Here is a 26669-nt window from a genome sequence, read left to right as displayed (position 1 = left end):
TCCTCACTGCCTCAATTCTACCTGTCCCTTCGTCTATCCATGGATCATCTTCCAAATTAGCAACAATGTCCTCAGTTCCTTCACAGATTAGATTCCCTACAATGTGGAAACAGGCCCTTTGGCCCAACCAGTCCACACCAACCCACCGAAGAGTAACCCACCCAGACCCACTGCCCTCTTGACTATTGCTCCTAACACTCTGGGCAATTTAGCATGGCCAATCCACCTGACCAGCACATCTTTGGACTGTGGGAGGAAACCCACACAGACACAGGGAGAATGTGCAAACTCCACACAGTCACCTGAGGCTGGAATTGAACCTTGGGATCCTGGCGCTGTGAGGCAGCAGTGCTAACCACTGAACCACTGTGCCGCCTAATTGTTAATGTATAACATGAATAGTCGTGATTCCAACACTGACCCCTGTGGAACTCCACCATTCACTGGCTGCCATCCTGAAAATGATCCTTTGTTCCCTACTCACTGCCTTCTGCCAGTCAGCCAATCCTCCATCCAGCCAGTACCTTTTCCCTGTCATCATGAGCTTTTATTTAGCAGCTTCCTCAGTGTCACTTTGTCAATGTCCTTCTGTAAATCCTAATAGGTGATGTCCACAGCCTCTCCTTTGTCTGACTTGCTCATTACCTCCTCAAGAATTGTAACAGATTTTTAGGCACAACTTTCCCTTGACGAAGTAGGAGAAAGTGAGGACTGCAGATGCTGGAGACCAGAGTTGAAAAGTGGGGTGCTGGAAAAGTGCAGCAGGTCAGGCAGCATCTGAGGAGCAGGACAATCGACGTTTCGGGCATGAACCTTTCTTCAGGAATCAGGGCTCGTGAAGAAGGGCTCATGCCCGAAACGTCGATTCTCCTGCTCCTCCGATGCTGCCTGGTCTGCTGCGCTTTTCCAGCACCACACTTTTCAATTTCCCGTGATGAAGCCATGCTGACTCAGCCCTATTTTACCATGCCTTTCAAGTCCTCCACAAACTCATCCTTAATAATGGACTCTAAAATGTTATGAATGACTGAGGTCAAGGCCTATAATTTTCTGTCTTTTCCCTCTCTCGTATGGGTGTTATGTTAGCCATTTTCCATTCCTCTGGGAGCCTCCCTGACTCCAGTGAGTCCTGAAAGATCACCACCAATACCTCTACAATTTTCTCCACTATCTCTTTCAGAATTCTGGAGTGTAGCCCATTTAGCCCAGTTGATTTATCCAATTTCAGACCTATCAGCTTCTCCAGCACCTTCTCCTTAGTGATGGCCACTACACTCCCCTCTGCTCCCTGACTCTCCTGAAGTTCTGGAATGCTGCTGGTGTCTTCCACCATGAAAACCGAGATAGTTGTCATGGGTACCATTCAGTAGTGTCCCTCGTAATGAAGAAAACTGCCTCCATTTTATAATGGGAAGGAGTGTGGGAAATTGATATTCCCAAAGTGTGAAAAGATTAGTGATTGCATTGACCAGTGCCTTGCAGTGAGATAGTGAGAGCAGAGGATAAGCAGTAGACATCCACTCTGTGCAATGGCTGGTACTGACAGAAACATTGGAGGCAGTTACTTAAACCAGACACTCACCTCTGGAACTCTGCTCAAACAGAGGCACTGAGCATCATAGAGGGACTTCTGGACAGACGGAGAGTATATTCCAGAGTCATAGGGACCAACAAATGTCTCAATGATAGCATCCTTCACGCTATTCCTAGAGAAAACAGTCATCTGGTTAGTCCTAATGTTCCATCAGTTATAGATCATAGCTCATAGAAATTTACAGCATAGAAACAGATCCTTCGTTCCAACCTGTCCATGCCGACCAGGTATCCCAACCCAATCTAGTCCCACCTGCCAGCACCCGGCCAATATCCCTCCAAACCCTTCCTATTCATATACCCATCCAAATGCCTCTTAAATGTTGCAATTGTACCAGCCTCCACCACATCCTCTGGCAGCTCATACCATACACGTACCACCCTCTGCGTGAAAAAGTTGCCCCTTAGATCTCTTTTATATCTTTCCCCTCTCACCCTAAACCTATGTCCTCTAGTTCTGGACTCCCTGACCCCAGGGAAAAGACTTTGCCTCTTTACCCTATCCATGCCCCTCATAATTTTGTAAACCTCTAAAAGGTCACCCCTCAGCCTCTGACGCTCCAGGGAAAACAGCCCCAGCCTGTTCAGCCTCTCCCTATAGCTCAAATCCTCAAACTCTGGCAATATCCTTGTAAATCTTTTCTGAACCCTTTCAAGTTTCACAATATCATTCCGATAGGAAGGAGACTAGAATTGCATGCAATATTCCAACAGTGGCCTAACCAGTGTCCTGTCTGACAATCCCTCACTGCCTGAAGTTGAGAATTCTCAGTGTATGGGTCACTGCTATTGGTATCAAACTTGCATTTACCATGTGTCAGACCCCAAACACACCCAGAATTTCCTCAATCCAATTCACACTCAAAGTCACTTGCCACTAGGTTACAGTCCAACAGGTTTATTTGAAATCACAAGCTTTTGGAGCATTACTCCTCTGTCAGGTGATGCTTCAGCACTCCAAAAACTTGTGATTTCAAATATTCCTGTTAGACTACAACCGGATATCAGCTGACTTCTGACTATATGTGCCACAAGTCATGGAGAAAACCTTTAGGAACCTCTGATGGAACGTCCAGCCTTTAAGCCTGTGAGACACGATGGTTGGATTGGCCACATACACTGGGAAGCCCTTATGTATTATTGGGACCACAATAATCCCCGATACACACGGGCAACAGACAGTCTGACTCCTTTTAATGGTGGTACAAGGGGCAGCTCCCAACCTTTTGGAAAGGGACTGTTCACAGAAAATCCGTCTGGATTGGCAACAGCAAGTGGCCCATTATCACAGAACCAAGAGTTGGATGATCAGTATTGAGTGGTGGAGCAGGCTCAAAGGGGTTGAATGGCCTACTCCAGCTCCTATGTTCTATGTTTTGATGTTAACCGCTGCCATATATTGGCCGTAAAGGTTGACCAATCCAGTGGAAATCCATGGCTCCACTCTTGTAAGTGAGGACCAGAGAAAAGACAAATTGTAAGTATGACATTAACACGCAGCAAATTCCTACCAGGCAGCATCAAAGTTGACATGTCTGGGCCGATTGTAACGCCATTTAGCAAACACAACGGTGGAGAACACTCTGTCCCTCACTTCAGGCAGCGTAGTGAATCGATCTTTTCGGAATCCCTCAAAGCCAGACTGTGTTGTTTTTAAGACTTTCATGTCTTTCAATCCAGAATGAATCACGGGGGGTTCTGCAAAGTGGACAGGAGCACGTGGGTAAGAATCTTGCCACTTCAATCATCAGCCAGTTCCAACCTCAGCGCAACTTGTCCCTTCCAACCTGTCAGCCAATTGGCACTCTTCTCCTACAATGTAAATTGTTGAGATGGCTTGAAATTTGGCATTCTTACAATTAAAATGGAATGCTTCAGCAGCGCACGTCTCTTCTCAACAATATTCAAAGTGCGACAAGCTGGAACTTTTTTGAGGAGGTGACTGGGTGTGCTGATGAGGATAGTGCAGTTAGAAGATAGAACATTACATCGCAGTACAGGCCCTTTGGCCCTCAATGTTGCGCCGACCTGTGGAACCATTTGATGTAGTCTGCATGGGCTTCAGTAAAGCTTCTGACAAAGTCTCACATGGCAGACTGGGTTAAGAAGCTAAGAGCTCGTAGGATTCAGGATAACGAGGTCCAAGATTAGCTCATGGCAGGAAGCAGGAGTTGACAGGCGAAGAGTTGTTTTGTGACTGGAAAGTCGTGCCCAGCGGTGCTGTACCATGGGGTTCAGTGCTGCATCCCTCACTGCTTGCAGCGTAAGTTAACAATCTTGACATAAATGTCGCAGGTATGATTAGTACATTTGCAGATACCATGGAAATTGGAGATGTGATAAATAACGAGAAGGAAACCCATAGGCTACAGGGTAATATAGACAAGGTGGTCAGATGGACTGCATGGTGGCAAATGGAATCCAATCCTAATAGGTATGGAGTGATGCATTTTGGGAGGAGTGACAAGGCAAGGGAGCACATGGTGAATGGCAGGACCCTGGGAAGTATGGAGGATCAGCGAGACCTTGCTGTGCCTATCCACAGATCTTTGAAAGCAGCAAGACCTCCTATCGGAGGATATTGTGAAACTTGAAAGGGTTCAGAGAAGATTTCCAAGAATGTTGCCAGGGTTGGAGGGTTTGAGCTACAGGGAGAGGCTGCACAGGCTGGGGCTGTTTTCCCTGGAGCATCGGAGGCTGAGAGGTGACCTTATAGAGGTTTACAAAATTATGGGGCATGGATAAGATAAATAGACAAAGTCTTTTCCCTGAGGCGAGGGAGTCCAAAACTAGAGGGCATAGACTTAGGGTGCGAGGGGAAAGATATAAAAGAGACCTAAGGGACAGCTTTTTCATGCAGAGGGTGGTACGGGTATGGAATGAGCTGCCAGAGGAAGTGGTGGAGGCTGGTACAATTGCAACATTTAAAAAGCATCTGGATGGGTACATGAAAAGGAAGAGTTTAGAGGGATATGGGCTGGGTGCTGGCAGGTGGGACTAGATTAGGCTGGGATATCGAGATGGACGAAACAGAGGCTTCTGTTTCTGAGCTGTGCATCTTTCTGACTCTGTGACTCTATGATAGTGGTCATGAGGCATATAGAATGTCTGCCTTTATTATTTGAGGCATGGAGTACAAGAACAGGGAGGTTATGGTGGAACTGTATATAACATAAAGTCAAACTACAGCTGGAATACTGTGTGCATTTCTGGTCCTCACACTATTGGAAGGATGTGATTGCACTGGAGGGGGTGCAGAGGAGATTCACCAGGATGTTGCCCAGGATGGAGAGGCTGGATAGGTGAGGATTATTTTCCTCAGAGTGGAGGAAATTTGGGGGGGGGGGGGGTGCTAATTGAGGTCTGAGGGACATAGACTGGGTAGATAGCGAGAAATGGTGGCTCAGTAGTTCGCACTGCTGCCTCACAGTGCCACGGACCCGGGATCGATTCCACCCACGGGTGACTCTGTGTGGAGTTTGCACATTCTCCCCGTGTCTGCGTGTGTTTCCTCCGGGTGCTCCGGTTTCCTCCCGCAGTCCAAAGATGTGCAGGTTAGGATGGATTGGCCATGCTAAATTGTCCATTGTGTCCAGGGATGGGTTAGGTGGTTAGGTGTGGTAGGTGGGTTAGCCAATGGGAATGCAGAGTTACAGGGTAGGGGGTAGCATGTTCTTTGGAGGATCAGGGGGCTTGATGGGTCGGGTAGCCTACTTCCAAACCGTGTAGGGATTGTATGAAACCTTTCTGTTCAGTAGCAAGGGGACACGGTTTTAAAGTAAGGAGCAGGAGGTTTAGAGAGAGGTAGAGAAAAAACTTTTTTCACCCAGAGAGTTGTGGCTATCCAAAACTCACCACCTGCAAGGGTAGTGCAGATGGGAATCCTCAAGAGATTTAGGAATGATCTCAACAAGAACTCAAAAAGCCGTAAGATACAAGGGTACGGGCTAGAACAGATGGGTGTTTAGTGACCAATACAGAGCCAATGGGCTAAAGGGCTTCGTTTCCATGCTGTAAGGACCCTATGATTCTGTTGTACATTCACAGAAGTTCGGAGTGCATTGAGAATAAAGCAATCTGTGGGAAATGGAATTGCAAGTTCACCATCTAAGCTAAAATTGACAGCTTACTGCCCTCCATGTCAAAAAATGTGATGCTGGGAAAGCAAGCCTGTCAGCTAGTATCCGAGATTAGATTACCTACACTATAGAAACAGGCCCTTTGGCCCAACAAGTCCACACCGACCCTCCGAAGAGTAACTCACTTCCCTCTGACTAATGCACCTAACATGCTGGGCAATCCCTCTAACCTGCACATCTTTGGATTGTGGGAGGAAACCCAGAGGAGAATGTGCAAACTCCACACAGACAGTCACCCGAAGCTGGAATCGAACCCAGGTCCCTGGCGCTGTGAGGCAGTAGTGCTAACCACTGAGCCACCCAACTTTCTCCACCAAGGAGCAGGAGAACGTAGAAGATAGAACATTACAGCACAATATAGGCCCTTCGGCCCTTGTTGCGCTGACCTGTAAAAACAATTTGAAGCCCATCTAACCTACACTTTTCCATTATCATCCATATGTTTATCCAATGACCATTTAAATGACCTTGAAATTGGTGAGTCTAATGCTGTTGCAGGCAGTACATTTCATGCCCCTACTACTCTCTGAGTAAAGAAACTACCCCAGATATCTGTCCTAAATCTATCACCCCTCAATTTAAAGCTATGTTCCCTCGTGCTAGCCATCACCACCTGAGAAAAAAGGCTCTCACTGTCCAACTCTCTGATTATCTTATATGTCTCAATTAAGTCACCTCTCAACTTTCTTCTCTCTAATGAAAACAGCCTCAAGTCCTTCAACAGTTCCTCACAGGACCATCCTTTCATACCAGGCAATATCCTAGTTAATCTCCTCTGAACCCTTTCCAAAGCTTCCATATTCTTCCTAAGACCATAAGACATAGGAGTGGAAGTAATGCCATTCAGCCCATCAAGTCCACTCCGCTATTCAATCATGGCTGATGGGCATTTCAACTCCACTTACCCGCATTCTCCCCGTAGCCCTTAATTCCTTGTGACATCAAGAATTTATCAATCTCTGCCTTGAAGACATTTAGTGTCCCAGCCTCCACTGCACTCTGTGGCAATGAATTCCACAGGCCCACCACTCTCTGGCTGAAGAAATGTCTCCACATTTCTGTTCTGAATTTACCCCCTCTAATTCTAAGGCTGTGTCCACGGGTCCTAGTCTCCTCGCCTAACGGAAACAATTTCCTCACGTCCACCCTTTCCAAGCCATGTATTATCTTGTAAGTTTCTATTAGATCTCCCCTTAATCTTCTAAACTCCAATGAATACAATCCCAGGATCCTCAGCCATTCCTCGTATGTTAGACCTACCATTCCAGGGATCATCCGTGTGAATCTCCGCTGGACACGCTCCAGTGCCAGTATGTCCTTCCTGAGGTGTGGGGACCAAAACTGGACACAGTAATCCAAATGGGGCTTAACCAGAGCTTTATAAAATCTCAGTAGCACAACGGTGCTTTTATATTCCAACCCTCTTGAGATAAATGACAACATTGCATTTGCTTTCTTAATCACGGACTCAACCTGCATGTTTACCTTTAGAGAATCCTCGACTAGCACTTTGTACTTTGGCTTTATGAATTTTCTCACCGTTTAGAAAGTAGTCCATGCTTGTATTCTTTTTTCCAAAGTGCAAGACCTCGCATTTGCTCACATTGAATTCCATCAGCCATTTCCTGGACCACTCTTCCAAACTGTCTAGATCCTTCTGCAGCCTCCCCACTTCCTCAGTACTACCTGCCTGTCCACCTAACTTTGTATCATCGGCAAACTTCACTAGAATGCCCCCAGTCCCTTCATCCAGATCATTAATATATAATGTGAACAGCTATGGCCCCAACACTGAACCCTGCGGGACACCGCTTGTCACCGGCTGCCATTCCGAAAAAGAACCTTTTATCCTAACTCTCTGCCTTCTGTCAGACAGCCAATCCTCAATCCATACCAGTAGCTCACCTCGGACACCATAGGCCCTTACCTTGTTCAGCAGCCTCCCGTGTGGCACCTTATCAAAGGCCTTTTGGAAGTCTAGATAGACCACATTCACTGGGTTTCCCTGGTCTAACCTACTTGTCACCGCATCAAAGAATTCCAACAGGTTTGTCAGGCACGACCTCCTCCTCTTCCTATAATGCAGCGACCAGAACTGTACACAATACTCCGTGTGGCCGCACCAGAGTTTTGTACAGCTGCAGCATGACCTTATGATTCTGAAACACAATCCCTCTACCAATAAAAGCTAACACATTGTATGCCTTCTTAACAACCCTATCAAACTGGGTGGCAACACTCAGGGATCTGTGTACATGGATACCAAATCTCTCTGCTCATCCACACAACCAAGAATCTTACCATTTGCCCAATACTCTTTATTCCTGTTGCTCTTTCCAAAGAGAATCACCTCACACTTTTCTGCATTAAACTCCATTTGCCACCTCTCAATCCAGTTCTGCAGCTTATCTATGTCCCTCTGTAACCTGCAACATCCTTCTACGCCCTCATCTAGGTCATTTATAAAAATGACAAACAGCAGTGACCCCAAAACAGATCCTTGCGGTATACCACTAGTAACTGAGCTCCAGGATGAACATTTCCCATCAACATCACCCTCTGTCTTCTTTCAGCTAGCTAATTTCTGATCCAAACCATTAAATCACCTTCAATCCAATGCTTCTGTATTTTGTGCAATAGCCTACCGTGGGGAATCTTATCAAACACCTTACTGAGCTCCATATACACCACATCACCCACTTTACCCTCATCCACCATTTTGGTCACCATCTCAAAGAACTCAATAAGGTTTGTGAGGCACGGCTTACCCTTCACAAAACCGTGTTGACTATCCCTAATCAACTTATTCCTTTCTAGATGATTACAAATCCCATCTCTTATAACCTTTTCCAGCACTTTACCCACAACCGAAGTAAGACTCACTGGTCTATAATCACCAGGGTTGTCTCTACTCCCCTTCTTGAGCAAGGGGACAACATTTGCTATCCTTCAGTCTTCTGGCACTATTCCGTAGACAATGACGACATAAAGATCAAAGCCAAAAGTTCAACAATCTCCTCCTTGGCTTCCCAGAGAATCCTCGAATAAATCCCATCCAGCCCAGGGGACTTATCTATTTTCACACTTTCCAGAATTGCTAACACTCCTTCCCGTGAACCTCAATCCTGTCCAGTCTCGTAGCCTGTATCTCAGTATTCTCCTCAACAACATTGTCGTTTTCCAAGATGAATATTGATGAAAAATATTCATTTAGCACTTCCCCATCTCCTCAGACTCCACACACAACTTCCCACTACTGTCCTTGATTGACCCTAATCTTTCTCTAGTCAGACTTTTATTCCTGATATACTTATAGAAAGCTTTAGTGTTTTCCTTGATCCTATCTGCCAACGACTTCTCTTGTCCTCTCCTGGCTCTTCTTAGTTCTCTCTTTAGGTCTTTCCTGTAACTCTCAACCACCCTAACTGAGCCTTCACGCCTCATCCTAACATAAGCCTTCTTCTTCTTCTTGACATGAGATTCAACTTCTTTAGTAAACCACAGCTCCCTCAAGCGACCACTTCCTTCCTGCCTGACAGGTACATACTTATTAAGGACATGCTGTAGCTTTCCTTGAACAAGCTCCACATTTCAATTGTGCCTTGCAGTTTCCTTTCTCATCCTCTGCATCCTAAATCTTGCCTAATCGCATCATAATTCCCTTTCCCCCAGCAACAACTCTTGCCCTCCGGTATATAATTATCCCTTTCCATCACTAAATAAACATAACCAAATTATGGTCGCTATCACCAAAGTGCTCACCTACCCCCAAATCTAACACCTGGCTGGGTTTATTACCCAGTATCAAATCCAATGTGGCCCCGCCCCTTGTTGGCTGGTCTACATACTGTCGAGAGTGTGATGCTGGAAAAGCACAGCAGGTCAGGCAGCATCCGAGGAGCAGGGGTATCGACGTTTGGCGCAAAAACTTGAAACATCGATTCTCCTGCTTCTCAGATGCTGCCTGACCTGCTGTGCTTTTCCAGCACCACACTCTTGACTCTGATCTCCAGCATCTGCAGTCCTCACTTTCTCCTTGTCAGGAAACCATCGTGCATACATTGGACAAAAACTGACCCATCTAAAATACTCAGGCTATAGCATTTCCAATCAATATTTGGAAAGTTAAAGTCCCCCGTAACAACTACCCTGTCACTCTCACTCCTATCAAGAATCCTTTCCTCTCCATCTCTGGAACTATTCGGAGGCCTATAGAAAACTCCCAACAGGGTGACCTCTCCTTTCCTGTTTCTAACCTTAGCCCATACTACCTCAGTAGAAGAATCCTTAAACGTCCTTTCTGCCACCATAATGCTGTCCTTGACTAACAATGCCACACCTCCCCCTCTTTTACCATCTTCTCTGATCTTACTGAAACATCTCAATCCTGAAACCTGCAACAACCATTCCTGTCCCTGCTCTATCCATGTCTCCGAAGTGGCCACAGCATCAAAGTCCCAGGTATCAACCCATGGTGCACGTTAACCCACCTTATTCCAGATACTCCTGGCTTTGAAATAAACACACTTCAAATCAACTTCCTGCTTGCCAGTGGACTCTTGCGACCTTGAAACCTTATTTCTGAACTCACTGCTCTGAACCTCTTACACACTGGAGCTACGATTTCGGTTCCCACCCCCTTGCCGAATCAGTTTCAATCCTCCCGAAGAGCATTAGCAAATTTCCTCCCAGGGATATTGGTACCTCTCTGGTTCAGGTGAAGACCATCCTGTTTGTAGAGGCATGGGCATGGGGATCAAACCAGAGATAACAACTCTGTTTGTTCTGGCACTAAGCTTCCACCCTAGCTCCCTGAATTTCTGCCTTAAATCCCTATCCCTTCTCCTACCGATGTCATTGGTGCCTATGACTCGGGGCTGCTCCCCCTCCCCCTCCCCCTCAAGGATGCCAAAAACACGATCCGAGACATCATGAACCCTAGCACCTGGGAGGCAACACACCTGCCGTGAGTGTCTCTCATGCTCACAGAACCTCCTATCTGTCCCCCTAACAATGAGTCCCCAATATTCTGCTCCTCTTCCCCCTTCTCTTCTGAGCAACAGGGACAGACTCTGTGCCAGAGAACTGTACCCCATGGTGTACCCCTGGCAAGTCCCCACCCCCCACCCCCGCAGCAGTTTCCATGTTGTTGAGGGGAGCAGCCACAGGGATTCCCTATACTGCCTGCTGGTTCCCTCCTGTCCCTTGACCGTAACCCATCTGCCTCTTTCTTGCAACTGAGGTGTGACTACCAGCCTGATGAAGGGCTTTTGCCTGAAACATCGGTTTGCCTGCTCCTCGGAAGCTGCCTGACCAGCTGTGCGTTTCCAGCACCACACATTTTCAGCTCTGATTTCCAGCATCTGCAGTCCTCACTTTCTCCCGGTTGGTTACTGCTCTACAACAGCTTCAGTGACCAGCTGGTTAAATCACTCCTGAGGTTAGTCAGATTTGAAATCTCTTCAGCAATGAAAATAACAAGGACTGGAACCAAAGGCTTACCATTCTCAATCTGTTCAACTTCACAAAAACGTGTTGCTTCAGGAGTGTGAACAAAGGCGTGTGCATGGCCTGCACCGTCCTGTATTAAAAACAAATTCAGATACATTCCTTCATTTTCCTGGTCAGCATGTGAAGAGCAGTAAGGTACAGGTGAATAAATTGAAGGTCATTGTGAAACACTGTGCTGAAAAGCATTGCTTGTAAGGTCAAAGCAAACTGATTCATTAATAACAGTCAGAAGGTTATCCTGATTGAAAAACGAAAACAGACTGGCAGGAATGAGCAGGGGGATTAACTGGATTTTCTTTCAAAGACAGTGAATAACTTCCCATGTTCTCAGTTGTTCTGTTCATGTCAGCATACTGGCTGAGGTTACTGTGAGGGTCCCACCATCTCTGGGGCAGCACAGTGCCTCAGTGGTTGGCACTGCTGCCTCACAGCACTGGGCACCTGGGTACGATTCCACCCTTGGGTGACTGTGTGGAGTCTGCATGTTCTCCTTGTAACTGCGTGCGTTTCTTCTGGGTGCTCTGGCTTCCTCTCACAGTCCAAAGATGTGCAGGTTAGGTGGATTGGCCACACGGAATGCAGGGTGTCAGAGATGGGATGGTTCTAGGTGGGATGTCCTTTGGAGGGTGAGTGTGGACTTGATGGGCCAAATGGCCTGCTTCCACACTGCAGGTCTCCTGGGCCAAGGTAACCCTCAGATTCTTTGAGGAGAAAGTGAGGTCTGCAGATGCTGGATATGTGGAACAATCCATCTTCCGCAACTACACTGGCCCCACCCCCCACCTTTTCCTCCGCTACATCGATGACTGTATCGGCGCCGCCTCGTGCTCCCACGAGGAGGTTGAACAGTTCATCCACTTCACCAACACCTTCCACCCCGACCTCAAATTCACCTGGACAGTCTCAGATTCCTCCCTCCCCTTCCTCGACCTTTCTATTTCTATCTCAGGCGACCGAATCAACACGGACATCTACTACAAACCAACCGACTCCCACAGCTACCTGGACTACACCTCCTCCCATCCTGCCCCCTGTAAAAACGCCATCCCATTCTCCCAATTCCTTCGACTCCGCCGTATCTGCTCCCAGGAGGACCAGTTCCAAAAACGCACATCCCAGATGGCCTCCTTCTTCAAGGACCGCAATTTCCCCCCCCGACGTGGTCAACGATGCCCTCCACCGCATCTCTTCCACTTCCCGATCCTCCGCCCTTGAACCCCGCCCCTCCAACCGCCACCAGGACAGAACCCCACTGGTCCTCACCTACCACCCCACTAACCTCCATGTACAGCGCATCATCCGCCGCCATTTCCGCCACCTCCAAACGGACCCCACCACCAAGGATATATTTCCCTCCCCTCCCCTATCAGCATTCCGTAAAGACCACTCCCTCCGTGACTCCCTCGTCAGATCCACACCCCCCACCAACCCAACCTCCACTCCCAGCACCTTCCCCTGCAACCGCAGGTGCAAGACTTGCACCCACACCTCCCCCCTCACCTCCCTCCAAGGCCCCAAAGGAAACTTCCATATCTGCCACAGATTCACCTGTACCTCCACACACATCATCTATTGCATCCTTTGCACCCGATGTGGCCTCCTCTATATTGGGGAGACAGGCCAGCTACTTGCGGAGCGTTTCAGAGAACACCTCTGGGACACCCGGACCAACCAACCCAACCACCCTGTAGCTCAACATTTCAATTCCCCCTCCCACTCCACCAAGGATATGCAGGTCTTTGGACTCCTCCATCGTCAGACCACAACAAAACGACGGTTGGAGGAAGAATGCCTCATCTTCCGGCTAGGAACCCTCCAACCACAAGGGATGAACTCGGATTTCACCAGTTTCCTCATTTCCCCTCGCCCAACCATGTCTCAGTCAAATCCATCAAATTCAGCACCGCCTTCCTAACCTGAGATCTTCTTCCCGACCTCTCCGCCCCCACCCCAGTCTGACCTATCACCTCACCTTGACCTCTTTCCACCTATCACATTTCCGACGCCCCTCCCCCAAGTCCCTCCTCCCTATCTTTTATCTTAGCCTGCTGGACCAACTTCCCTCATTCCTGAAGAAGGGCTAATGCCCGAAACATCGATTCTCCTGTTCCCTAGATGCTGCCTGACCTGCTGCGCTTTTCCAGCAACACATTTCCAACCCTCAGATTCTACTCACCAGAAGCATCTCTGGGATTGTGGTCACTTTACATAATCAGAATGCCCATTTGCCAGAGGGAACCTTCACTGGGGCAGGGGGGGGGAAAAGCTTGAAGCTGAGAGTGGCTGTCCAGATAGCCAAAGGAAGTGTGAGATGGGCATATTGAAGGATTCAAGCAGCAGCCTCAATATTGACTTTGACCAGGTATCACTGTACCCAGCACAGTCAAATAACACACAAGCAGATCTCCTTCACAAGCAAGTGCACAACTGAGGGAGAGGGAAAGCAGCAACTCGGCCAACATCCAGTCATCTCCACTATCCTGTCCTCAAACCAGCAGAACCCTCTTAGATCCATATCGGACTCAGCACACCCAGCAGAATCTCACCAAGTGTCCCAGATAACAGACATCCTCCTTTTCCCCTCAAAATGGTGTGCATCTGTAACACCACAAGAATAGGAACAACAGGAGGCTGTTCAGCCCCTCAAGCCTGCTCTGCCATCACTAGGAGCATGGCTGATCCGACAGTCCTCACATCCGCTTCCCACCCCACCTCATTCAGAAAGTAAGGAGGCACGGGATACAGGGAAACCTGTCTCTGGGTATAGAATTGGCTGGCCCGTAGAAGATAGAGGGTGGTAGTAGATGGAAAGTATTCAGCCTGGAGCTCGGTGACCAGTGGTGCTCCGCAAGAATCTGTTCTGAAACCTCCGCTCTTTGTGATTTTTATAAACGACTTGGATAAGCAAGTGGAAGGGTGGGTTAGTAAGTTTGCCAATGTCAGGAAGGTTTGTGGAGTGGTGGATAGTGTGGAGGGCTGTTGTAGGTCATAATGAGACAGTGCTGAAAATGTGTTGCTGGAACAGGAGAATCGACGTTTCGGGCATAAGCCCTTCTTCAGGAACTTATGCCCGAAACGTCGATTCTCCTGTTCCCTGGATGCTGCCTGACCTGCTGCGCTGTTCCAGCAACACATTTCCAGCTCTGATCTCCAGCATCTGCAGACCTCACTTTCTCCAATAATGAGACATTGACAGGAAGCACAACCGGGTTGACAAATGGCAGATGGCGTTCAACCTGGAAAAGTGTGAAGTGATTCACTTTGGAAGGCTGAATTTGCATGCAGTACATAGGGTTAAAGACAGGATTCTTGGCAGTGTGGAGGAACAGAGTCCATGTCCATAGATCCCTCAGTGTTGCCACCCAAGGTGATAGGGTTGTTCGGAAGGTGTATGGTGTGTTTGCTTCCATTACCAGGGGGATTGGGTTTAAGAGCCGCGAGGTTATGCTGCAGCTCTATAGAGCTGGTTAGACCATGCATAATATTGTGTTCAGTTCTGGTCGCCTCATTATAGGAAGTTGGTGCAAGCTCTAGAGAGGGTGCTGAGGAGATTTAGCAGGATGCTGCCTGGACTGGAGAGCATGTCTTATGAAGAAAGGTTGCAGGAGCTAGGGCTTTTCTCATTGGAGTGAAGAAGAATGAGAGGTGACTTAGTAGAGATGTAGAAAATGATGAAAGGCATAGATAGAGTGAATAGCTAGAGGCATTTTCCCAGGACGGAAATGGCTATCACGAGGGGGTATAATTTTAAGGTGATTGAAGGAAGGTTTAGGGAGGATGTCAGAGGTAGGTTCTTTACACAGTGAGTGCTGGGTGTGTGGAATGCACTGCCAGAGATGGTAGTAGAGTCAGAGACATTAGGGATATTTAAGCGACTCTTGGATAGGCACATGGATGAGAGTAAAATGAAGGGTATGTCAGTTAGTCTGATCTTAGAATAGGATAAAAGGTCAGCACAACATCGAGGGCCGAAGAGCCTGTGCTGTGCTGTACTGTTCTATGTTCTATAACCATGGATTTCCTGATTGATCAAGGATCAGTCTATCTCACTCCGGCATGCTGTGATTGTCAGAGGGTATAAAGATCCTGTTTGTGTTTGGAGATGATTTGCACCTGAAAGGTTCATTTACAAAGGAAACCCTTCCCCCAAAGCTGATATAATCCACAGGCACATCTGTTCTCAGGGCGAGCTTCACTGGTTTATGGTTCGTTCCCCCTCACTATCCTGGACGGTAGCCAAGTCATTGAGTGTATTGTAAACACGTTTCACAGGAACAGGGAAAGGCCATTCAGCCCCTTGAGCCTGTTCCGGCCTTCAATAAGATTGTGGCTGATATGTAGCCTCACCCTAATTGCCTGCCTTGAGCCCATACCCCTCTGATACACATTAATTAATAAAATAAAACATTGTTTAACTCAGATTTAAGTTTAATAATTGAATTATGTTAGGCAGAGAGAGATAAGTTCTTTATTAGTAAGGGATCGAGGGTTATGGGGAGAAGGCAGGAGAATGGGGTTGAGAAACATATCAGCCATGATCGAAAGGTGGAGCAGACTCAATGGGCCAAATGCCGGAGGATAATGGAAATTAATCAACAATTTGCACCTTCATGTAAAGGAGACAATGAGGTCTGCAGATGCTGGAGATCAGAGTTGAGAGTGTGTTGCTGGAAAAGCACAGGCAGCATCCGAGGAGCAGGAAAATCAATGTTTTGGGCAGGACCCCTTCATCAGGAATGAGGCTAGGAGCTTTGGGTGTGGAGAGATAAATGAGGTGGGGGTTGGGGTGGTGGGGCTGGGGAGAGTATAATAAGTGGATGAAGGTGGGGTTAAAGGTGATAGATTGGAGAGGAGGTTGGAGTGGATAGGTAGGAAGGAAGATTGACAGGTGGGACAGGTCATGAGGCCAGTTTCCTCATTTCCCCTCCCCTCACCTTATTCCAGTTCCAACCTTCCAGCTCAGCACTGCCCACATGACCTGTCCCATCTGTCAATCTTCCTTCCCATCTATCTGCTCCACCCCCCTCTCTGACCTATCACCTTTACCCCCACATCCAGGACATTGGTTAGGCCACTGTTGGAATGTTGCGTGCAATTCTGGTCTCCTTCCTTTGGGAAAGATGTTGTGAAACTTGAAAGGGTTCAGAAAAGATTTACATGGATGTTCCCAGGGTTGGAGGGTTTGAGGTATAGGGTGAGGTTGAATAGGCTGGGGCTGCTTTCCCTGGAGTGTCGGAGGCTGAGGGATGACCTTTATCGAAGTTTATAAAATCATGAGGGGATGGATAGAATAAATAGACAAAGTCTTTTCCCTGGAGTCGGGGAGTCCAGAACTGGAGGGCATAAGTTTAGAGTGAGAGGGGAAAGATATAAAAGAGACCTAAGGGACAACGTTTTCACTCAGAGGGTGATACATGTATGGAATGAGCTGCCAGAGGAAGTGGTGGAGGCTGGTACAATTGCAACATTTAAGAGGCATTTGGATGGGTATATGAATAGGAAGGGTTTGGAGGGATATGGGCCGGGTGCTGGCAGGTGGGACTAGATTGGGTTGGGATATCTGGTCGGCATTGACGAATTGGACCGAAGGGTCTGTTTCCGTGCTGTACATCTCTATGACTCTATTCAATACAATTTAAATACTAGGAGTGGTGTGGCACAATTCACTCAGGGAGTTAGGATTGCTCCTGTATGAGCTGGACTCACCATTTATATACAGTAGCTATAAGGAGCGTGTCAGAGGTTGGGAATCCTGTGGCTAGTAACTCCCCTCCTGATTCTCCAAAGGCTGTCCACCATCTGCAAGGCACAAGTCAGGAGTGTGATGGAATACTCCCCACGTGCCTGGATGGGGGCAGCTCCAACAACACTCAAGACACTTGACACCATCCAGGAGAAAGCAGCCCACATAAGTGATACCACAACCAAAGTGGCCACACCCACCAGCACCAATGCACAGTGGCAGCAGGAGTGCATTATCTACAAGGGGCATGAAAGAAATTCACCAAGGCTGCTTCACATCTTCCAAACCCATGGTCACTACCACCTAGAAGGACAAGGGGATCAGATACGTGGGAACACCACCCCCTGCAAGTTTCCCTCACCATCCTGACTTAGAAATATATCGCCATTCCTTCAGTGTCGCTGGGTCAGAATCCTGGACTTCCCTCACTAAGGGCATTGGGGGTCAACTCACAGCACATGGACTGCAATGGTTCAAGAAGGCAGCTCACCCCCACCTTCTCAAGGGGCAACTAGGGACGGGCAATAAAAACAACTGAAGTCCACATTCTGTGTGCAAAGTTAAAAATGTAAACCTCAACTAAAGTGAACACACAGGCTACAAGAGTTGTCCTCTGCACCTAATGCTCGTGCAAAGCTTGTTACCCCTGGCCAGTGGTCAGTGCTAGGAGAAAGCGAGGACTGCAGATGCTACATCAATGACTGCATTGGCACTGCCTCGTGCTCCCACGAGGAGATTGAACAGTTCATCAACTTCACCTACACTTCAAGCCCCACCCCCGACCCCAAGTTCACATGAACCATCCCCGACACCTCCCTCCCCTTCCTGGACCTCTCCATTTCTGTCTCTGGTGACCGATTCAACATGGACATCTAATTCAAACTGACCAACTCCCATAGCTACCTGTACTACACCTCCTGCATCCCCCTCCACCCCGGCCTCCATTCCACTCCATCGTATCTGCTCCCAGGAGGAATAATTCCACTCCAGCACATCCCAGATGGCCTCCTATTTCAAGGACCTTAATTTTACCCCCATGTAGCCAACAATGCCCTCCAGCACATTTCCTCCACTTCCTGCACCTCCACCCTTGAACCCAACCCTCAATCACAGCAAGGACAGAACCCCCCAGTCCTCACCTTCCATCCCACCAACCTCCGGATGTATTGCATCATCTTCTGCCTTTTCTGCCACCCACAATCAAACCCCACCACCTGCCCACCCCTGGCCATTCCCTCTGCAACCCCCTTTGTTAGGTCCACGCTCCCCACCAACCCACCCTCCATAGCCGGTACCTTCCCCTACCATCGCACGAAGTGCAGAATCTGCGCCCACACCTCCCCCCCTCACCTCCATCCAAGGCCCTAAACAATCATTTTAAATCCGGAAGAGTTTTTCCTGCACATCTTCCCACCTCATTTACCGCATCTGTTGCTCTTGATGTGGTCTCCTGTACATCGGGGAGGCCGAGCGCACACTCACGGGGTAGTTCAGGGAACATCTCTGGTCCACACGCACCGATCAACCCCACCACCCCCTGGCCAATTCCCCCTCCCACTCTCCCAAGGACATACAAATCCTGGGCCTCCTCCACCTCCAAACCAAAGCCACCCGCCGCCTGGATGAAGAACGCCTCATCTTCCGCCTCAGGACCCTACAACCACATGGCATCAACGTTGACTTCACCAGTTTCCAAATCTCCCCTCCCCTCACTTCATCCCAGATCAACCCTTCCAACTTGGCACAGTTCTTTTGACCTGACCCACCTGTCCATCTTCCTTCCCATCTATCTGCCCTCCCCACTAACCTATCACAATCACTCCCTACCTCCACCCACCAATCACCATTCCACCTACCTTTCCCCCCAGCACCAGCCCCACTCCCCTATTTATCTCTCAGCGCCCTTCCCCCCCTACATTCCTGATGAAGGGCTTATACCTAAAACATCGATTCTCCTGATCCATGAATGCTGCCTGACCCGCTGTGCTATTGCAGCACCACACTCAATGTTCAGCACTTCCTGCTGAAGGATCCTCTCATGTGGCTTCAAGTTGGAATGATTCAGGCTCAACTTTGATGCTCTCTAGAATTGTCCACTCGCTGTAACAGCAGCTTGCCTGTATATAATCACCGTAATAAAGCATTCCAAATGCTACCCATGAGTTGCTGAAAAATCAAACTTTAACCCTGAGCCATGCCCAGTGATAAAATGGCCATAACTTTGGTTGAGGATAGATTTTGGTAAAATGCCTTAAAGGAGGAAGAGGGAATTAGAAAAGCAGAGAGATTTAGCAGTGGGTTTTCAGGCGTTCCAAGCTTTGACGGCTGGCAGACAGTGATGAACTGAGTAAAGTTGAGGACACACTGGGGGTGCAGGAGCACAGATATTGTAGGGGACTGAAGCCAGGTACCGAGATCAGGAGAGCTGAGGATTCCAAAACAAGAAGTGAGGAGTGTTTTGTTCATGAGAGGAAGCAATTTGGTCAGGGTCGACGTGGGTGACGAGAACTCGTGAAATTAAATTCTAACAAGACGTGATCATGTCTCAGGAACTGCTGCCTGAAATCCTTACTTTCTGCAGGCGCTTCCAAGGTGCCTCCTGAATGTAGACCATTGTCCGTCTAACATGTCGAAAAGAAGTCAAGAAGTGATCACAAATATCCACAGCAAATTCTTCAATCGTTCGAATCTGACAAGACATAACATTTCATAAAACCATATGCAACAGTCAGCCATTCAGCCCATCAGGTCTGCTCTGCCATTCAATGAGATTATGGCTGGTGTGTTTATCCTTGACTCCACTTTCCCACCTTTTCCCCATGACTCTTAATTCCCTCCCTGATTAAAATCTATCGCTCTCATCCTAGAATATACATAATGACCCAGCCTCGACAGCCCCCTTTACAGATTCACCACCTTCTTTCAACATAAACTGAGGGTATTACTCGTTTTCTTTATCTTTAACCCAATTATTCTAGAATCAAACTTAGCTTTCTTCACCGTTCTGTTCAAAGTGGCACCCCCTAAACTGATAGGCAGAGCAAGGGCAGCTTAAGTTCAAAGGCTGTGCTGGAGTAAGAGAGCAGTGTGATGGTGATGTTGCTGGTTTCTCAGCATCCCCCTCTGAGAGGATATGAGTCCAAGTCTCAACATGATCAAATTTAAACAGAAGCTGCTAGAAAACTTCAGCAGATCTGGCAGCATCTGTGAAGAGGAAAGGTCATTGGACTTGAAACATTAATTCTGATTTCACTGAGCTTTCCCAGCAGTTTTGGTTTCTGTTTCTGGTTTACTGCACCCAAAGTTCTTCTGATTTTTATGACCAATTTAAATTAAATTAATTGGAATTGAAAAACAATCTCTGTGACGGTGACAGCTGTTATCACATTATCCTTAATGGGCTTTGCATGTAGATTATTTAATTGGAAACATGGGTTTGCTCCATTAGTTTCTGCATCTACAGTTGGGTTTTCAATCATTCAGAACACCCTGGAGACCTCGGGAATGGAAGATTCCTCCCCAAGACTAAAGCAACCTGGGAGAAATACCCTAGGAACTAAGAATTGTAGTTATTTCATTATCTCTGGGATATTTGTTCCAAAAATACTGCGTTTGAGAAAGAAGAAGAAGAACAGTAGAACCTCAGGAACAGCCCTTCGGCCCATCGAACCTGCTCTGACACACAACGCCTTTCTAAAAGAAAACCCTTTTGTCTCTACCCGCTCCATATCCGTCTATGCCCTGCCTACTCGTGTGTCTGTCAAGGTGCCTCTTAGACATTGCTGTGGTATCCATCTCCACCAGCAGCACATTCCAGGCCCTTATCACCCTCTGTGTAAACAAAGAACTTGCCTCTCACATCTCCTTTAAACTCTCCCCCTTTTACCTTAAACCTATGTTCCCCAGTAATTGACATTTCTACCCTGGGATAAAGACTCTGACTCTCTACTTCATCCACGCCTCTAATAATTTTGTAAAATTCTCAGGTTGCCCCTCATTCTTGCTCAAGTGAAAACAAACCAAGTTTGTCCAATCTCTCCTCATAGCTAATACCCTCCAAACCAGGCAACACCCTGGTAAACATTCTCTGTACACTCTCTATAGCCTCCACCTCCTGGTGGTGTGGCTATAGAACGGAACACAATATTCCAAATGTGGCCAAACTAAAGTTCTAAACAGTGTTGAGAGTGTGGTGCTGGAAAAGCACAGCAGGTCAGGCAGCATCCCAAGGAACAGGAGAGTCAATATTTCGGGCATAAGACCTTCATCAGGAATGAGGCTTGTGGGCCGGGGGGCTGAGAGATAAATGGGAGGGGGGTAGGGGTGGGGCTGGGGGGAAGGTAGCTGAGACTGCAATAGATTATCCCTCAGCCCCCTTGGCCCACAAGCCTCATTCCTAATGAAGGGTTTATGCCCAAAACGTCAATTCTCCTGCTCCTCGGATGCTGCCTGACCTGCTGTGTTTTTCCAGTACCACACTCTCGCCTCTGATCTATAGCATCTGCAGTCCCCACTTTCTCCTTAAAGTTCTAAACAGTTGCAACATGACTTGCCAATTTTTATACTCTGTGCCCTAACTGATGAAGCCAAACATGCCATAAGCCTTCTTGACCACCTTACCCAGTTGTGTTGCCACTTTCAGGGAATTGTGGATCTGTATGCCTAGATCCCTCTGTATGTTGAAGACAGCCATTTCATTCAGCCTTGCTCCTCACTGGTTAATGAAGTACATGTTACCTTTCTAATGTTTGGGACAAGATACTGAGTGACCAATGGAGACAGTAAGGGGGGCCGATGCTGGAAGCCAGTGTTGATAGATGTGAAGCTGGAAACGCACAGCAGGTCAGCCAGCATCCGAGAAGGGTTTCGGCCTGAAACATTGACTTTCCTGCTCCTCAGATACTGTCTGACCTGCTGTTCTCTTCCACTGAGTGGCCCATTTTGTGTATACTGGGTGGAAGCAGCAGGTCGCATTGACATCCCCATAGTGTCCAATTGTTCGATTGGTCGGTGTTGATTATGTGAGTCTGATAACTGACCCCTGCTCACTGTGCTCAATTGAACCATCATCATCACCACCAACGGTCCCTCACAGACAAGGATGACTCTCTCCCACTCTCAGGGCGAGTCTGTGGGTGGCTGTATAGACTGATGGGGCTACCGCAGGCTCTGCTACACTGGGTGCAGGAGGTGGTCATGGGAAGGGGGTGGGTGGGATGTTGGTGTACCAGCGTGCTCCTTTCTGTTTTCCCCGGCTTCTGCGTTTTCTCTACAGCAAGTCTCAAGATGCTCAATACCTTCCCGGATGCTCCTCCTCCACTTTTGGGGTAATCTTGGGCCATTGTTTCCCATGTGTCTGTGGGAATGCTGCCAGTGAAGCTTTGAGGGTATCCCTGAAGCACTTCCTCTGTCCACCTGCCGTTTCGGAGCTGGGAGTAGAGCCCTGGATTGGGAGTCTTGTGTCGGTCATGGGGATAATGTGCCCAGTTCATCGCAGCCGACTCGGGGGGTAGGGGGTTGATGTCGGCGAGGGGTGGGAGTGAATGCGGTCAGTGCCTCGATGCTGGGGATGTTGGCCTGGTCGAAGACGCAGGCGTTGGTGCTGCTTTCCTCCCAGCGGATTCACAGGAACGTGCCCGAGGAGCGTTGGTGGGACTGCTCTAATGCCGTGAGGTATCTGTTGTCAAACTCAAGCACACCCAAACTGAACCATGGCATGTAAGCAGACAGGCAGCAGAGCTATGACATAGTGATGTGTCTGAACTTTCAATGATAATGTTTATAAGAGGAGAGCTGGAATAGTCTGTACCAGAGACGGTGTGCTTCCCTGGAAGTGGAGAGATGGTGATGTTGTGTTAATGTCACTGGGTTGGTAAGCTAGAACACCAGGCCTATCATTGTTGTGAGGGTATGAGTTCCTGTCCCACTGTGGTGGCTGGTGAAATCTGATTTCAATAAAAACAAGCTTGACAGGAGCTACTATCAGTTGTTGTAAAATAAAAAAAAAATGATCTAGCTTACTGCTGTCCTTTAAGGTGGAAAGTCTACCCTTCCAGCTCTGCGTCTGACCCACAGCTATGCGGATGGCACTGGGAACTTAGACATGGGCATAAATACTGGTAAAAGCAAAATGCCCACATCAATGCTCTGGTCTGAATAAAAAGACATGTCATAGTCACTGACAGAGAGAGAGAGAGAGAGAAATCCTTTCCAAGTCAAAACACCCCAGAATTACCCGAAGGGATATCCAAATTTTATTCAAACTGGAACCAAACCACAAGCCAATGTTGTAAGCTGAAGGCTTTTGAAAACATTGTCCCAATCTCTGGAGGTAATGTTCCTGCACACTGAGAAACTACCGTCTACTCTACATAGCTGTGTCAAAAACCAAGCATATCGAGTACACAAACATAATATCCAGGATGTGTTTACACAGTGCTGAAACCCTCTTCTATAAAGATTAACTTTGGGACATTTAGAGAGAATTTAAGGAAACTTTTTGTCACCCAGAGTCATAGAGTGCATCACAGAAACAGAACCTTCGGTCCAACTTGTCCATGCTGACCAGATATCATAAATTAATCTGTACACATTTGCCAGCATTTGGCCCATATCCCTCTAAACCCTTCCTATTCATATAGCCATCCAGATGCTTTTTAAATGCTATAATTGTACCAGCCTCCACCACTTCCTCTGGCAGCTCATTCCACACACACACCACCCTCTATGTGAAAAAGTTGCCCATTAGGTCCTTTTTAAATCTTTCCTCTCACCCTCTAGTTCTGGACTCTACCGCCCCAGAGAAAAGATCTTGTCTATTTACCCTATCCATGCCCCTCATAATTTTATAAACCTCTATAAGGTCACCCCTCAGCCTCCAACGCTCCAGGGAAAACAGCCCCAGCCTATTCAGCTCAAACTCTAACTAACCCCTGGAGACAGTACCATGACACCATTTAACTAGTATTTGGATATGCTATATTATACAAGGCTATGGGCCCTATACTGGTAAATGGTGTTAGATTAGATAGGTCACTTAATGACCAACATGGACATGATGGGAAGAACAGCCTCTTACCATGCTGTAAAATTCTGACTCTATAGTCTAGTGTGCAAGGAAGACTGGGTTACTGTCACAAGTTATGGAGGTTGGTTAGCTCAGTTGGCAGGACAGCTGGTTTATAAGAGTCAAAAGGTGTGGTGCTGGAAAAGCACAGCAGGTCAGGGAGAATCCAAGGAGCAGGAGTGTCAACATTTCAGGGATAAGCCCTTCATCAGGAATGTGGGGGAGGGGCAAGGGGGCTGAGAGTAGGGCTGGGGAGAAGGTAGCTTGGAAGGCGATAGTAGATGAAGGTGAGGTGTGATGGTGATAGGTTGGGAGGGTGGCACGGAAAGATGGGCAGAAAGATGGACAGGTGGGACAGTTCAAGAGTGCGGTGCCTATCTACTGTGTCCGCTGCTCTCAATGTGGTCTTCGCTACACTGGGGAGACAGGGCACCAACTCACCAAACATTTCAGGGAACATCTCTGGGATACACGTACCCAATCCCACTGACCTGTGGCTGACCACTTCAACACCCTCTCCCACTCCGCCAAGGACATGCAAGTCCTGGGCCTCCTCCAACGCCAAATCCTAGCCACCCGATAACTGGAGGAATAATGCCTGATCTTCTGCCTTTGGATACTCCAACCACACGGCATCAACATTGACTTCACCAGTTTCCTCCCCTTCCCCCACCTTATCCCAGATCCAACCCTGCAACATGGCTGAAAATCAGAGCTGAAAATGTGTTGCTGGAAAAGCGCAGCAGGTCAGGCAGCATCCAAGGAGCAGGAGTATCGACTTTTCGGGCATGACCCCTTCTTCAGGAATGAGAAAAGTGTGTCCAGCAGGCTAAGATAAAAGGTAGGGAGGAGGGACTTGGGGGAGGGGCATTGGAAATGCGATAGGTGGAAGGAGGTCAAGGTGAGGGTGATAGGCCAGAGTGGGGGTGTGGGCGGAGAGGTCAGGAAGAAGATTGCAGGTTAGGAAGGTGGTGCTGAGTTCGAGGGTTGGGACTGAGACAAGGAAGGGAAATGAGGAAACTGGAGAAATCTGAGTTCATCCCTTGTGGATGGAGGGATCCTAGGCGGAAGATGAGGCGCTCTTCCTCCGGCCATCGTGTTGCTATGGTCTGGCGATGGAGGAGTCCAAGGACCTGCATGTCCTTGGTGGAGTGGGAGGGGAGTTGAAGTGTTGAGCTACGGGGTGGTTGGGTTGGTTGGTCCGGGTGTCCCAGAGGTGTTCCGCAAGTAGGCGGCCTGTCACCCCAATATAGAGGAGGCCACACCGGGTGCAGCGGATGCAGTAAATGGTGTGTGTGGAGGTGCAGGTGAATTTGTGGCGGATATGGAAGGATCCCTTGGGGCCTTGGAGGGACGTAAGGGGGGAGGTGTGGGCGCAAGGTTTACATTTCTTGCGGTTGCAGGGGAAGGTGCCGGGAGTGGAGATTGGGTTGGTGGGGGGTGTGGACCTGACAAGGGAGTCACGGAGGGAGTGGTCTTTTTGGAACGTTGATAGGGGAGGGGAGGGAAATATATCCTTGGTGGTGGGGTCCATTTGGAGGTGGCGGAAATGACGACGGATGATACGATGTATATGGAGGTTGGTGGGGTGGTAGGTGAGAACCAGTGGGGTTCTGTCCTGGTGGCGATTGGAGGGGCGGGGCTCAAGGGCGGAGGAGCGGGAAGTGGAGGAGATGTGGTGGAGAGCATCGTCGATCACATCTCGGGGGAAATTGCGGTCTTTGAAGAAGGAGGCCATCTGGGTTGTACGGTATTGGAACTGGTCCTCCTGGGAGCAGATGCGGCGAAGACAAAGGAATCGGGAATATGAGATGGCGTTTTTGCAGGGGGCAGGATGGGAGGAGGTGTAGTCTGGGTAGCTGTGGGAGTCGGTCGGTTTATAGTAAATGTCCGTGTTGATTCGGTCGCCCGAAATAGAAATGAGAGGTCTAGGAAGGGGAGGGAGGAGTCTGAGACGTTCCAGGTAAATTTGAGGTCGGGGTGGAAGGTGTTGGTTTCACCCTGACCTCAAATTTACCTGGACCGTCTCAGACTCCTCCCTCCCCTTCCTAGGACTCTCCATTTCTATTTCGGGCAACCGAATCAACACGGACATTTACTAAAAACCGACCGACTCCCACAGCTACCTGGACTACACTTCCTCCCACCCTGACCCCTGTAAAAACGCCATCCCATATTCCCGATTCCTTCGTCTCCGCCGCATCTGCTCCCAGGAGGACCAGTTCCAATACCGTACAACCCAGATGGCCTCCTTCTTCAAAGACCACAATTTTCCCCCAGACGTGATCGGCGATGCTCTCCACCGCATCTCCTCCACTTCCCGCTCCTCCGCACTTGAGCCCCGCCCCTCCAATCGCCACCAGGACAGAACCCCACTGGTCCTCACCTACCATCCCACCAACCTCAATATACATCGTATCATCCGTCGTCATTTCCGCCATCTCCAAACGGAACCCACCACCAGCTCCCCTATCAGCGTTCCGAAAAAACCAATCCCTCCGTGACTCCCTGGTCAGGTCCACACCCCCCACCAACCCAATCTCCACTCCCGGCATCTTCCCCTGCAACCGCAAGAAATGTAAAACTTGCGCCCACACCTCCCCCCTTACTTCCCTCC

The 26669-nt window shown here is 48.4% G+C and overlaps 1 protein-coding gene across 3 annotated transcripts in view; it reads right to left on the bottom strand.

Annotated features, from left to right (window-relative positions):
• Positions 1-26669, bottom strand: part of uox (urate oxidase) — a 45454-nt gene that overhangs the window by 6584 nt on the left and 12201 nt on the right. For 2 of the 3 annotated variants that reach the window (XM_043698616.2, XM_043698615.2), the window contains exons 3-6: positions 19559-19675; positions 11235-11313; positions 3105-3291; positions 1583-1706 (exon numbers count right to left, since the gene is read on the bottom strand). In XM_043698616.2, coding sequence (XP_043554551.2) covers positions 1583-1706; positions 3105-3291; positions 11235-11313; positions 19559-19675 — 507 coding nt within the window. The remainder of the gene's footprint in view (positions 1-1582; positions 1707-3104; positions 3292-11234; positions 11314-19558; positions 19676-26669) is intronic. The other variant, XM_087990384.1, reaches the window with a different exon arrangement.

Source organism: Chiloscyllium plagiosum, unplaced genomic scaffold (genome assembly GCF_037043375.1).
Source record: "Chiloscyllium plagiosum isolate Xiang-an unplaced genomic scaffold, Cpla_swu_hap1 HiC_scaffold_9, whole genome shotgun sequence".
In the NCBI taxonomy this organism is placed as follows: Eukaryota; Metazoa; Chordata; class Chondrichthyes; order Orectolobiformes; family Hemiscylliidae; genus Chiloscyllium; species Chiloscyllium plagiosum.
The sequence above is the reverse complement of the archived record's forward strand: the minus strand, read 5'-3'. Positions and strand labels throughout refer to the sequence as shown.